Raw genomic sequence first — 16192 nt, forward strand, 5'->3', positions numbered from 1 at the left:
TGTGCACATGTACATGTACATGTAATTGTGCATGTGGCAGTTTACTGTAAAGAATTTTTTGACAAGGGGAGATAATTTTAAAAAATATATATAATCAAAACAGAACACTGTCATGCTGTTACCAATATCAAATTTAAACATCTGTCAAAATTAAGTATGGTCTAATGGCAAACTGTTGTAAATTATAAAATTAGTGCATGCATTTAATAATGTGATTGGTGATCGAGTTATTTTCTTTTTACTTTCAGAAGTTTTAGTATTTATGGAAAAATGAAAAATAGAAATAAAAAGACTGCTGTATCATTTAAAAGGTTGAAAGACATTAAGAGTAGAATGATTTTGGTTTTTAATCATTGGAGATTTCCAAACTATTGAAACAGTTATGCAAAAAATAAAGATTAATTTTTGATGAATTTTAATATTGATGAAAATTTCATTTTTCAATAAGTCTCTGTTGATATTCCATTAGCTTTATTTGGCAAAACCTATCAGAATTTTTGGTCTTCAATGCTCTTCAGCTTTGTTCTTTATTTGGCCTTCTTAAATTTTTTTATTTGAGCATCACTGATGAGTCTTTTGTACAAAATCTTAGTCCTGGTATCTATGATGAGTTAATTGATATATATATTTTATTTTAAGAGAAGGGAAAAACCCAGCTATAATCAGATGTTATTTCTTTTTTTAATATATCTAATGTTGATTTTTGAAACTGTTGTTATTGTATTGCCTGACAATTCTATTTTTAGTTATCATTTTGATTATAACATGGTAGGCAGCATATTACTGCAATGTTCTGTTATGTTATTTCTTGTTAAAATTTTAATCTAATCAAAATGATTGATATTAAAATATGGGAAATATTTAAATTTGTTGTAAAATTTTATTTATGAACCAGATTTTCGAAGGAAAAATCGGTTACTGATTTGGGGATGTCAGGCGGGCGGGCGGGCGGGCGGATGCCAAACAGTGTCCGTTCATTAACATGAAAACTCTTTGACGAAATTTTATCATATTTAGATATGTTGTTTCCTGTGACTAAATGAAGGTCAAGTTCAATTTTCACGAGTTTAGCTTTTCTACTTGTTGAGTTATTGCCCTTTCCCAAGAATTCAATTTTTGATGAATTATTCCATTTCTGTACAAAGGGAAATAACTTATTTTTGTCTCGCCTTGACGGAATCAAAAAGTGAGACAGGGTATGCGGCGGCGGCGTCAACAATGTATTAGTTTGTAGTTAGGTCTAGTTCATGGTGAACCACTAGTGGTAGGTCAATGATATTTGGTATGCAGTTGTATTAGCATTGGCACATCTCATTATCATGGAGATTATTTGGCCCTGCCCCCTCAGTGAAGGTCTATTGACTTTGAAACTTTGCTTAGTTTACACATGGAAGTAATATTCAATATTACTTCCATGGTTTACATGTATTAGTTTGTGATTAGGTCTGTTTATGGGGAACCACTAGTGGTAGGTCAATGATATTTAGTATGCAGTTGTATAAGCATTGGCACATCTCATTACCATGGAGATTATTTGCCATGCCCCTCAGTCAAGGTCTATTGACTTTGAAACTTTGCTTAGTTTACATGTATTAGTTTGTGATTAGGTCTGTTTATGGGGAACCACTAGTGGTAGGTCAATGATATTTGGTATGCAGTTGTGTTAGCATTGGCACATCTCATTACCATGGAGATTATTTGGCCCTGCCCCTAATCACAAACTAATACATGTAAACTAAGCAAAGTTTTAAAGTCAATATACCTTGACTGAGGTGCAGGGCCAAATAATCTCTGTTTGGCCCTGCCCCTCAGTCAAGGTATATTGACTTTGAAACTTTGCTTAGTTTACATGTATTAGTTTGTGATTAGGTCAGTTTATGGGGAACCACTAGTGGTAGGTCAATGATATTTGGTATGCAGTTGTATAAGCATTGGCATATCTCATTTCCATGGAGATTATTTTGCCCTGCCCCCTCATTCATGGTCTATTGACTTTGAATTTTTTGCTTAGTTTTCATGTATTGGTTTGTGATTAGGTCAGTTTAAGGGGAACTGTTAGTGGTAGGTCAATGAAAATTGGTATACAGTTGTATAAGCATTGGCACATCTCATTTCCATGGAGATTATTTGGCCCCTCCCCTTCATTCATGGTCTATTGACTTTGAAACTTTTGCTTAGTTTTCATGTATTAGTTTGTGATTAGGTCAGTTTAAGGGGAACTGTAAGTGATAGGTCATTGATAATTGGTATGCAGTTGTATAAGCATTAGCACACCTCATTTCCATGGAGAATATATGGTCCTTACCCCTCAGACATGGTCTATTGACTTTGAAACTTTTGCTTAGTTTACATGTATTAGTTAGTGATATGAACCACTAATGTTAAGTCAATGATATTTGGTATGCAAATGTATTGGCATTTGCAAGTTTCATTTCCATGGAGATTATATAACCCCAGCCCCTAAATATGGTTCATTGACTTTGAAAATTTTACATAGTTTACAAGTTTAAATGTTTGTGTTTAGGTTTGTTTAAAGGGAACGACTTATGAAAAGTCAATGGCATTTGGTTTGCAGTTGTATTAGCATTGGCACATCTCATTTCCATGGAGATTGTTTAGCCCTGTACCTTCAGTCATGGTTCATTGACTTTGAATATTTGCATAACTTACATGTTAAAGTATTGCTATTTTAATTTCAACATTTGCGTTATCAAAATAACAGTCATGACAGAAAACAACTGTCGTCCACAAGCTAATTAAAATATCATCAAAATTATTTTGAATTCCCATCTCAACCTCTTTAAATCTTTGAAAATAGAAAGAGTGATTGGTTGTTGCTTGCTTAAAGTCCTTTGAAAATAGATGAATGTTAAAAACAAGAGGCTGTCAAGTGACAGCAAACCGGATTTTCCTGCAGAGGTCGAACCCTGAACAGTTGAGCAAGTATGGACACAACTTTTAAGCTTAAAACAGCTCTGAATTTGGATTGTGATTGAATATAGGTCACTGTAGGGCGGCTTTTCCTTCAACAATGAGCAAAACCTAATCCCTATAGTATTTAGCTATAAAATAGGCGAGACATATCTCTGTGTTAACTGTTTATTTAAAAGATTTTTAAAAGACATTGTATTAATGATAAGTGACGTTTTGGATTTTTTTTCTTTTCTTTGGTAAATTGTTTGAAGAATTTTGTGGTAGGTTTGTTTGTTATTCTATGTAAACTAATTTTCTGAATGCTACATATATAAATTTTTTTTTATGAAGTGAACTTTAATTAGATAATAATCTTTTTTTTTTATTAAAGAATATATTTCATTACATTACATTGTGTAGATAAAGTTGTTGACATTGATAGATAAGTTGCAGATCTATATTAGTTTGTGACAAATGAAAGAAAAAATATTTGGAACTATTAATTATATTTGATTATAATTTGAAAATAGCTATACATTGTGTAACATCATATCTAATTTTAGAGAGTTAAATCATATCTAATTTTAGATAACTATGTTTGCTTTATTAGTTAAACCATATTTCTGTTCAAAGGGAAATAACTCAAACTAATTCCATGAACCAGTAATGATAAAATAAGTATATGAATTCTGTTCAATTAATTTTAGTCATTATTTGTCAAAATTTCTTTATAACTATTTTCTTTAAGTCATGTGTGTTATGAAGGTAGATGTCACAGTTGTTATGTGGTATTTTATTTTTGTTGTGTGTGTTAATGTTTAATGTTTACATGATCCTGTTTGGGGTTCAGATTTGCAAATATCATTTTCATTATTAATTAGATAATAATCTATTTTAAATATTCAATCACAATCCAAATTCAGAGCTGTTTTAAGCTTAAATGTTGTGTCCATACTTGCTCAACTGTTCAGAGTTCGACCTCTGCAGGAAAATCCGGTTTGCTGTCACTCAACAGCCTCTTGTTTTTAACATTCATCTATTTTCAAAGGACTTTAAGCAAGCAACAACCAATCACTCTTTCTATTTTCAAAGTTTTAATTCAGAGAGATTGAGATGGGAATTCAAAATGATTTTGCTGATATTTTCATTAGCTTGTGGAAGACAATTGTATTCTGTCATGACTGTTGTCTGTCTGCCAGTTCATTTTATCTGATTTGAAAATAATGGGATGTGGTATGATTGCCAATCAGACAACTATCCAACAGAGACCATATGGTGTGAATGTAAGCAACCATAGGTTACTGTATGATGGCTTTTCCTTCAACAGTGAGCAAAACCTAATCCCTATAGTATTTAGCTATAAAAAGGCATAACATAACAATTCAAACAAGACAACAAGTTACTTTGCAATACAAATATTCTCAAGTTATTAAACATGCATAAAATTCAGATCATCTCTTATAATAAATCTTTGCAGGATCAGAGTTTCACACAATGCTTCCAGTATTGGGGGACTTGATTGTTTTAAAAAAAGTTTTGGGCATATCTCATGGAAACTAAATAAATAAATAATGATATGTGGTATATTTGCCAAAGACACAACTATCCACCAGAGACCAAATGATGTGGATAGTAGTTTTACTCCCCTGGATCTTCACAAAAATTTTACACAACAGGTGTTTCTTAGAAGAAACAAATAAATTAGTGAATACACGGTTTAATCATGCACCTTATTTATTGTCCGAGTCAAACTAAGCCTTAGTGAGTAGGTCAGCATCGATGACAATAGTTGGTAAGTTTTACCTGAACTGTTTGTTTTAATTCATTGAATGAAGTTTTCATTTAACTTCATACCTCATACCATGATATGATAGTTTACCTAAACTCCCGTGCAGTTGCACTTTAGTGAGTAGGTCTGCATCAAGGACAAGGAGGTTCAAGATGTTGCATCATGCTTGCCGAATTTGACTGAATTCAACATCAACTTAATATTTGATGTAGAATGAAACCAAGGATATTCTCAACTTACATACAGTTATATATGTTTGTGAGAAGTTCAGTCTTGAGAAAAATATAGGTAACTTTCACAAATTTTTCATGCTGTACTCACATCTGTTCAAGTTTACATCAATAATAATATTTCATATACTATTAGATATTCCACTGATTGAGATTTAAAGGGGGATGGTTGAATTCTCAAAAATACTAGTTTAATCCCAGCCAGATTTTTATGCTCTAACCATTGGTGGCTGTGGGCTGTTTTCTGCTCTTAGGTCGGGTTGTTGTCTCTTTGACATATTCCCCATTTCCATTCTCAATTTTATCTTGTATCAAGTCAGTAATCATGTCAGTGGTTGTTATTAGTTATATTTTTATGTTTTTTGTCGTTAAGGGAATTTGGTTTTGAAGCAGATCTTTGATCACCTCTGACTGTTGAAATAATTCACACTCTTCTAGACTCAGTGTGACTTATAGATTAAATGTTGTGTAGAAACTCTTAAGTTTATTGTCTATTGTTGATGATGGTATGTTGACCTCTAAATGTTTTCTGTGTTAATTGTTTGCTGTCTCATTGATGATATAAACTCCACATCTCCTTTCATTGGTAAAATTGTCTTTGTTTACATTACTAATTGTTTAATTCATTTCTCAAGCACTACAAGATATTTCATCAATATAAACTGCATCTTAATTAACAAGGTTTTTAGATATCTGGTTCCTGGTTGTTCTCCTTAGGGAGCTACCATTTGATTTTTATTGGGGGCTAGGATGAAAAATGTTGTCTTGCATTTTTTTGTTGTTGAAATCTCTGTCCTGCCTTTTTATTTTTTACTCTATTCGGTCCTGCCTTTTTTTTTTATTAGTTTATCCTGACTTTTTTTACATTAATTGTCATCCTGCCCTTTTTTTTTGCCAAGTTGCTCATCCTGCCTTTTTTTTTACTCAAAACTCCTGTCCTGCCTTTTTTTTCAAATTTCATCCTAGCCCCCCTCCATAAAAATCAAATGGTAGCTCCCTTAATAACTTAGCAAATAGACAAGTTTGAAAATTATGCGCCACAAGCTGGATCTACTTGACAAGACCTTAAACATGAGACTTATATAGTATCAATTAAAAATATTGCCAAAATTTAATCGGTGACATATATATATATATTTATATAATACATTATAATTATGTCTCTGATTTAATGCAGTACATTTTTAAAGCTAACAATGACAACTTAAAAATCTTTACCCCCTCAGTGCTCACAAGCACTTTGATTATTGATAAATAATTAACTACCTTTGACAACATGAAAACAGAAATTAAAAGGATACCTATAGGAAAATGATAAAAAGGGAAATATCAAATTATCTAGGAAGCAATTTTTGCAAGGAAATTGGTAAAACATCGGTCAAAATCAACTATAGAGCAAATGAAATTTAAAGTAACTATACTGAGTAATTATCACCCAAGTTCTATCGGTGTTTACTTGAGTGTTAGTGGTGGTGCTCCTTGGGGGGGATTTATTAACCATTGTAGGGATGAACTAAGGCAAAATAAAACGCACATTTTCTTCAAGCGTCTAACAAACGTTGACCAGCTCGTTGAAATTTTTCATTTTAGTGCACCATGGCTGGCATTGGAGAGTAAGTTTATTCATTCTGTGATTTTTTAAGACATATCAAGGCTAAACATAAAAACAAAACACACACACACATTTGTGAATGTGACAATTTAGGGTTCGACCTACGCAAGGCTACGGAAAGTTGTCTACTGCACGGAGGTGAAACTTCAAAAAGTTATCATTCGATACAAGATTGTGGTCAAACTGCATAGTATTTCGAGTACCTCGAGTGCTAGAAATGGTAGTAAAAAAAACGAAATAAAATTGTAATTTTTAAAAAAGAACAATGTACATTGTACAAAACAGTTGAAAATGGTAATTAAAACTATTATATATGGTTGCGGTCTAGTCCGAGATTGCTCTGACGTCCAACGGCTGTTTTGCCAGATAAGTGCTTGTCTGGCAAAACAACCGTTGGACGTCAGAGCAATCTCGGTCTAGTAGCGGTCATGCTAAAATGGCACTAGGTTTTTCTAAAATTTTGAACTATCAATCACGTTCATTTGAGATAATGTTTGTAACTAAGGGTAACCTAATTTTTATTGTGATTGCACTATATAATCATGTCCTTCACATTATTCTAGACGATTTTCTGTGGTGGATAATTCTGACATAATTTTTACTGTAAGCATACACATTGCCGTGGAGTTTCATGTTCAGCTTATTTACATATTTATCCTACCACTCAAATTAAATTTAAGTCCAGACATGCCAGAGAAATATTCTACTGTCGAGGATAGACTACTATAAAGTGTGGGAAACTATCACATCAATGACACAATTACTGGAGTTTAATGAATATTATGTATATAAAGGATCCTCATAATAATATGTCTCCCATGAAAATGTGTCAAACAGAGTTTTCCGAACGAAAGAAAGTATAGTTAAAAAGTTGAATACTAATATCTATGAAACATATTTTTAGGATTCCTTAAATTAAATCAAATAAAAGTATATCGTCATAATAATAGATATGATGGTCAGAAAATGCAGTTTGATGACATTTACCACAATTCTTTACACAACACAAATGAAAATACCCTGTACAAATACAATGTTCATTCTAAAAATGTTATGGTTAAAAGGTTAAAGTTATACAACTATTTATTAATTCCATTCTAACCTTAAATCTACCGGAGCTATATACATCAACAGCCAGATTATAACACTATATTTCTAACATGTAGTGACAGAAAAATTAAAGATGCTTCAATGAGGACAATTAATTAAATTTTTTTTATTATAAACGTTGAATTACAAACCGTTGACTTTAATTGTAGTGACAGAAAAATTAAAGATGCTCAGATGAGGGCAACTATCAATCAGAAGTTGGTGGAAACAGGAGAAAGAGAGAGGTTTGATATCAGTAACATTATACAGATAAAGTTAATCAGTGGCATAAACAAATGTAAAATTTACTTTTAGAAATGAAAACTAAAACTGCCTTTCCCCATGATAACTTTATACAACTTGCATCTGTGCTTCATTTAAAAATTGTGCGATTATCCATTTAAAATTGTAGGAGTTATTTCCATGTTATTAAAACATAGTGTTTGATTTAAAGGTAAATCCCACATATATCTTATTTCTCTGAAATGTTGGGGATTGTGTGGAGGCCATAAATGTAGTTGAAACAGTTTTTATAATGCTTAATGCAATGTTTATTTTACAGTTCTGCAGGGATCTCCATGACCTGTTTTATGATGGCGCACACCCATCGTTAAAATATCTTTCACCATCAAAATTTGAAATGATCCGCGCCATCATCGAATGATCCCCGCCATCGTCAAAATTTTGTTTTCGTTCCGATAGCCACCACCATTTTTTTTAGGAATTATAATCAGTTGCATGTAATTGCATAACCCATAGGCTCATTGTATTATGATCCAAAGGGTCCTCCTGATCACAGTTTTAAAGCCCTGAGGGATATCCGGCTGAAGATCGCTAATCACTTGTACAGGTAGATCCACACACTGGTCAGGAGATCACTTGATCAAGATAGATGATTGATTGCATTATTTAATTATTTTAAGCAAATGCTAATGAAAATTTAGATCAAAAAATAAATTTTAAATTCAGTTGCATAGAAAAGAGTTAAACAAGTTGAACACGTGCTTTTATATTGACTTACGCAATCAGCACCCCCTTTTTTAAATGAGTACAAAATAAGACATAAAACAGAACTTAATTTCATGCCAAATAACATGAGTACAGCAACTATATATAATATTGAATGACTTTACAGGTTTACAGGTTTAAAAATAAATACATGAATATTAACTGCAACTTGATAATCTGAAGACATTTTCGTATCGTAATTCCGAATTCATTCCGTAGTTTACAATCAAATTGATACATCCGGATTCAGTCCAAATCGAAGGATGCATGTTTCAAAGTATATTACTATGAAATTTGCAATTTAAAATCATTTGAACCTTTTAAGTTGTAAACGTTTGCCCTCCAAATCTTTCTTCAACGTTTTACAAAACCAGTACGAAACTTCTTATTGTTGATGCTGCAAATCGTTGATACCGGTACATGACTTCTGAATTTGACAGTGAAAAAAAGATCCCCCAATTTTCAAGGCCTTAACAATTACCAAAATAGCAAGAAAACAACTTGGAAACCTTAAGGACAGCTTGTGGTCATTCTTGACTAAGGGGGAGCCATGCAGACTTGGCATTGGAATTGTTACAAATGACAATGAAAATATTGGTTATTCTATAATGTAATAAGAGAACAGATCTAGAGTTCCAATGTCCCCAGGTTGCACATATTTTATCTATCCAAGGGCAATAACTAAAAAAGTACTTTTTTTTTGGTTCTTTAAAACAATTTATAAATATCTTGGAGAAATTAAGGCTTCAGAGCAAATGCAATGCGATTTCCTTTATAATTAATTTTTCCAAGGGGCATAACTTGTTAAAAATATTTGATCAGCACATATTTTCGAAAGTGTCAAAGACATTGCTGATATAAACCTATAATATAAGTTTCATAAAATTCTAGCAAGAATTGTACGCATGAGAGCACTAACAATGCAATTTTCCATATAATCAATATTTCCAAGGGACATAACTCTTTAAAAAATAATTAATCGGCACCGATTTTCAAATTTGTCTGAGACATTGCTGATATAAACCTATAATATAAGTTTCATAAAATTCTGGCAAGAATTGTACACATGAGAGTGCTAACAATGCAATTTTCCATATAATTAATGTTTCTAAGGGGCATAACTCCTTTAAAATAATTGATCGGCACTGATTTTGGAACTCGTCCAAGACATTGCTAATATAAACCTATGATATAAGTTTCATAAAAATCTGGCAAGAATTGTACACATGAGACCGCTAATGATGCAACTTTCCATATAATTAATGTTTCCAAGGGGCATAACTCTTTTAAAAATAATTGATCCACACTGATTTTTGAACTCGTCCAAGACATTGCTGATATAAACCTATGATATAAGTTTCATAAAAATCTGGCAAGAATTGTACACCTGAGAGCGCTAACAAGACCAGACGGACGCCTGGAATTTCTATGTCCCCCCTCCAACGCGTTACACAGGGGACAATAAATATAATAAGCAATATATCAGTCTGTTCACCATTCCTTACATAGAAATAGAGGAATGAAATACTTTCGATGACGCCACGCTATAGACACGGGGTTTTGTCATGGTGAAAGTTCCTCCGTCATTAAATTTTCATCCATGTAGATCCCTGGTTCTGACTTCAAAATGAATGCAATCATTACCCATCAGTGCTCATTATCACTTTGATTGATGTATAGAGACTTAAAAAGACCCATGAAGAACTAAAAACAATGAAACCAGGTGTTGATAATGAAAAGGATAATTAACTTAACGGTGAAAACATAAATCTGCTAAGAATTAAGAGATTCTGAGAAACTGAAATATAAATTATGGTAGAATAAACAAAAAAAGTATAATTTTATGAAAATATCAACCATAATTCATTAAGTGATGTTAATTCAAAATTTATAACACAATTAAAGTGATTAAGGACATTCTCTGCAAAGAGCTTTTATACAATGTAATTAACATATATAGTTAGATATGACTGCTATATTCATCTTTGTTGCCATTTTATAATATTCAAGTTGTTCTGTTATATTATTTCAGTGTGATAAAATAGTTTAAAGTAACATTGTACATTGTAATATTGTTTGTTTTATAGATTAAAAGAGCTATTGAGGACCAGACTTGTTGAATGTGGGTGGAGGGACCAACTTAAACAGTATTGTAAAGGTTGGTGTTGAAATGTGTACATGTAGTATGTAAAGAACACTTGGGTGATATCAGGGCCTCTGTGGCCAGGTGGTTTTGGTAGTACATATACTGTATCACTAGCCTATCAACACTAAGGTTGTAATTTCCAACCCTATGTGTGACAGATGCGTTTGACTGCAATCTAAATTGACTAGGATTGTCAGTTTTCCTGTCGAAGGATGTGGTTCTCTCTAGACCCTCCAGCTTCCACCACCAATAAAAACTGACCGCCTTGATATAGCAAATAGTGCTGAAAGTGGCTTTAAACATCATCAATCAATTGATTTAATGATATCATCTTTCATTTTCCTCACACAAGGACATTTGATATCAAACAAGATACCGGTACATATTTTGATTTAAGTCTCAGTCTGAAAGTGTTAATGTTGAAACCACATTAAAAAAACAATGATGTTTTCACAAACCACAAAAATTGATACCCACATGTACATAGAAAAGTACTTTCACAGTAAATATCTGTGTAGAATATTCGAAGAAGTACCCGGTATGTAGGAGTTATTTTTTTAGTTAACATTTGATATGTCATGGACACAACATTTTTTTTATTTTGACAAAAAATAAACACGACGGAACAAATTAACTACAAAAAACATCCACACCCCCTTTTCACCCAAAAAAAAGACATTATTTGTTAATATCTTTATTTTATTTTATTTATTTATATTCACTTTTTGGTGAATTAAGGACAAATATTGTATTTGAATGCATCTTTAACTGTATGTACAACCATGTAGAAATTGTAAATTTTCATTCAAAATTAGATTTGAAAATTTAAATATTTGAAGATAAAATTATTACCTTTTAAAACAATTTGGAACAGACAACTGACAATTTTTATTTTTAACTCTTCTAAATGACAATTTAGTGTTTAATTGATTGTTTTTTATTGTTTGAAATTTTTTACAAATTTTTTACAAATTTTATTCCAGAGGTGGTAAAACAGAAAGGATTAGAACATATCACTGTAGATGATTTAGTGGCTGAAATAACACCAAAAGGAAGATGTGAGTTTTCTGGTTACCAAAACTGAACAATTTGATTGAAGTACCTTAACTTCACTATGGGTAAAAGTGATTATAGAAACTTGAATTGTGTAATGAATAAAACATTATGTATGAATTTAATGTTTTGTTCCAGTGTCAGGTTTTCTTTCCAGACTGTCATCTTGTCCATGTTTCTGCTGCTTTTTTACTTATTTAAAAAATCTATATTTTCTATGATGAAATAAATGTTGTGAAGTGGTTACCTGTATAAGAACAAAATACAAAATAATTGGTCAGTTGTACCACCAGTCCACCACCAAGTTTAAAACTTTAGTTAATTAAAAAATTACTGTAAATTCAGAAATTATTGGGTGCATTTATTATTGCAATTTTTGAAAGATGGACAAAAATGCAAGATTAAATATTGCGATTTCAGGAAAATCTGAATACAGGTATATGTATCATATATCACAATGCGAGTTTTTATTTTTGCAATACTCGCCCAGTTGCAGTATTCGCATTAATAAAAACCTCACAATAGTTTCTGATTTTACAGTATTAAAACCAAAACAATATAAGCTTAAAGACTAAAAATGTTGACCCAATATTTGAACCTATGGGTTGCATTTCATATGATAAGCAAAAGCTGTGGTATCTACATCATAGGGTGGGAAGGATAAACAAGCAGGAAGCTTTGTCATGCATGTGCACCTCCTACATTGACTGGATAAAAAAAAACTAAAACCCTTTTGAGCTGTTGATGTAGCCTTCTTTCACAGTAATTATCCTGTTATTTTTTAAGTGAAAAAGGACTTTTTAATTCTATTTGAGATTCAGTATTAATCATAGCAGTGTTCTTCCAATTTTTTTTTTTAGAATCTGTGTAAATACAAACTTTTAATTTGCCATCTTGTTTCCAGATTTATAGCACCACATACATACCACAATCTATAAGAAAATTATTTCAGATAGCATCACATTACCTTGATGATGCTAAAAGATCCTGGGAAAAACCCTGAATTCATAGAATTCCATATGGTGAACCTTCACAAATATTGAATGATATACATAATACACAAAATCAAATCACTTGTTTTGGTGAATGGAAAAATTTTCCAGTCACCAAAACCCGTACTTACCAAATTGAAGTAATTAAGAATCAGTAAAGAGATTTCATAGCCTTAACATAAACTCTTTTGAAGTGAGTTTTTATATTTTATATTTTTTAGCATTGGTACCAGATAATGTAAAGAGAGAATTATTACAGAGAATAAGAACATTTCTAGCTCAGCAGTCTAATATTTAAAGTGTATACCTCAGTGATTGTCAGAGGAGAGTGGACTCTTCACACATCATTCCTTTAGAACTGTATTGGACTAGATATAGCCACAATCTAATAAGCAATAATGTTTATAACATTAATATTGAACGAATGGTCTAAGACTTTATACAAGGCCTTTAATTTTTTTATATCACGTGTATACTGTGTATGGAATGATAGTTTGCGTCTGTGTTTGCAAGGTGAGTAGGGAATGATAAAATTCCCTGAATTTGCAAATTATTTACTTTTAAGCTCTTTTATTAAAAACTTTGAGATGGTGTTTCAAAAGCAGTTTTTGTGGTTCAGTAATATATACACTGACACAGCTGACTTGGAGTTAGCTATTGGATTCACTATAATAATACTGTCTCAAATACATGTAACCTTTAAAAACAAAACAAATGAGTTAAATTTACAATACATTGAAAATATTCAGAAAAAAAATATGAGGATAGATAGGAAGTTGAAAAATTTCAAACCAACATCAGTTTTAAAGATGATAATTTCCATAAAATATTTCTTGAATTTTTCTTGATGCAGTATTCAGAAGTTGATATTTACCTTTCAAAGTTCAAACTGCTTAGTGAAAATTAAAGAAAACTAGAGGTAAAATGTCAGTTTCTTCTCAGATTTAACAAAAGATTTTGTTTTAGTATGAGCCATATTTCAGGTTAGATTTGGTCATGTTTTGAACAAACCGTGTGCTATTTGAGACATTATTTTTAAACAGCATTATATTATGTACTCTCTATTTTGTATTGTTTGAAAATGTGAAGTTGTACTTTTTTAACATTCAGTTTCTTGTCTTTATCATTCTAAAAATACCGCTTAATAATTTTTTTTTGATGAATGTTTAAGATGGTGAAAAAAAGAAATGCCGACTGATATGTCCTGTGGTTATTGTCTCTTATTATTTGAATTATTGACATAATGACAAGTACAAAATACTTATATTTATTTTTATATATACATTATTTAGCTCAATATATATACTTCTAGTCTGGTATTCCATAATATCTGTAGAGGCCAAAATAAACATATCTTGGCTTCTCATCCATTCTATCATGTAATGATGTACTCGTTCCCGTCCTTTTGTCTTCTGATATTAATCGTCTTATTTGCAATTATACCACTATTCCATATAACCCATTCAAGTAAGTCATTTTCGGAATCGAACTCTTAATATATAATTTGAAGCAGGCTATTTCCCTTGTCAGGTAGTAGAAATGCTTTGGGATGATGAAGCTGAACAAGGAGTCAACAATTAGAGGTTTTTAATCCCTGTTGATTTAAAGATTATATTTGGTTTATATAAATATAAAAATTATTAATGTCTTCCAACATACTCGTAATCAACCTCAATTATAAAGCTGGAAATGTTTGTAAATTTAAGTAACACATTGTTCTCTATTTACTTCTCACCATAGCTCTGCACTGCTCTGAACCAGTATTGATACCAGTATACTTCCCAACAAGGAAATAATTTGTATTCATTTGTTATTTTAATTTCTAATTCTATTGTTGCTTCCGTAAAATAATACTCAGTAAAAAATGACCAACAGAAATTTATGATTTCAAACTGTGTTTTGTGCACTCTTACATTATAAGATTGTTCATACGGTCTTCCAAAGTAACACAAATAAGGGTAACAATTGTACATTTTTTTTTATTAAAATCAAGTAATTTTTAGGGCATTTGGTTCATTTCCTGTTTTACTATAGATTAGACGTATATTTTTGTAAATTTTACTTTCAGTCTTTATCCCTTACACTTCAGTGGGAGTAAAATTTAAATCCACATAAATCTCTAATAATTCATGGGCTGCTGTTAATTATTTCTTAAACATAGCATGCTGCAGAATATTGTTTTGTTTCTTGGCATGTCAAAATTTGAAATCGATGTATCACTAAATGTTTATTTTGGCCTTGTTTGAAGGGTATATATCTATAAATAATAGATTTATTGTCATATCATATCATTTCATTTCATTATTAATGTAAGATATTAATTTGGAAGATAATAACAATTAACAACTTAATTTGTGATATTGAGAACAAACATTTGTGTGAAAATTATCTTGTTCTCTGTTGAGATTATATAAATCTGAAAAGTTCAGTGATTATATTTTTTCCATTCAATCACATTCCCTTATGTGAGATTTGTCTTTATTGGTTGATTTTTTCCTCCTTTGGACATTTATTTTTGCAGTTTATACAACCATAATTTAATACAGTAAATAAGAAAAAAAAATCAGTAAAGTTTCTTTAATTGATACGTTTATAGAAAGACTAATGTGCAATGTGTGAGCTCTTTGAATTCTTCAACCATAAAGGCCCCTTGGCAACTGTCAAGTTGAAGGACAGCAATAAAATTACTGTTTTGTTTTTTTTAATGATGGATATTTTCTAGTTTTCCACAAGATTTTGCCTGATGCACAGCCACCCTTTTGTCATTTTAAGAATTTCTGATTAAAAGTATTTGTCTCCCTTTGTGTAGTTTTGACTAAGCTGTTGTGAGCTATATATATATGATGATGTATACCAGACTCCCTTTGTGTAGTTTTGACTAAGCTGTTGTGATGGCTATATATGATGATGTATACCAGATTGTCATATGTATTTTTTCAATCAGTTTTACAGCATTATTTCTATTGTTTTTAAGGGCTGATACAAAATTTTATTACACAGAGGTAAGGTTATTTAAGTTGAATTTTAATTGGTGCAAAGTTTACAATTTCATTTCCATTGTACATATTTACTCATCTAATTCACTGAATTGATCTTGTATCTAGAAACATTAAATGTAAATAAAATACCTATTGTTTATATATTCCTGTTTTTTTATATGCCCTTGAAGATGGGACGTATTATGGTATACCAATGTCTGTCCGTCAACATTTCATACGATTCTCATGTAATTTTAACACAACACGAGGATTGACAGAAGAAAGTTCTTTTCAATTATTTTTGCTATGTTGTCCTAAGCTACAGGACTTTAACAGTTTGATTTGAGGTAATTTTTCACATATTACGTTATTACTCCAGTAT

At 31.2% G+C, this 16192-nt stretch overlaps 1 protein-coding gene across 1 annotated transcript; it reads left to right on the plus strand.

Annotated features, from left to right (window-relative positions):
• Positions 1-6398: 6398 nt before the first annotated feature.
• LOC127700375 (transcription and mRNA export factor ENY2) lies at positions 6399-15972 on the plus strand. The gene is made up of 5 exons (XM_052203824.1): positions 6399-6545; positions 7804-7878; positions 10729-10799; positions 11771-11845; positions 13054-15972. Exons 1-5 carry the CDS (start codon positions 6529-6531, stop codon positions 13128-13130), a joined length of 315 nt encoding a protein of 104 aa, XP_052059784.1. The 5' UTR covers positions 6399-6528; the 3' UTR covers positions 13131-15972.
• Positions 15973-16192: the final 220 nt, after the last annotated feature.

This window comes from Mytilus californianus, unplaced genomic scaffold, assembly GCF_021869535.1.
Source record: "Mytilus californianus isolate M0D057914Y unplaced genomic scaffold, xbMytCali1.0.p SCAF_5, whole genome shotgun sequence".
NCBI classification, from domain to species: domain Eukaryota; kingdom Metazoa; phylum Mollusca; class Bivalvia; order Mytilida; family Mytilidae; genus Mytilus; species Mytilus californianus.

Bases quoted from the DNA above. Each gene is read 5' to 3' on its own strand.
- LOC127700375 (XM_052203824.1), top strand. The intron at 7,879-10,728 runs GTTTGATATCAG...TTTGTTTTATAG, and splicing joins GAAACAGGAGAAAGAGAGAG to ATTAAAAGAGCTATTGAGGA. The intron at 10,800-11,770 runs GTTGGTGTTGAA...ATTTTATTCCAG, and splicing joins ACTTAAACAGTATTGTAAAG to AGGTGGTAAAACAGAAAGGA.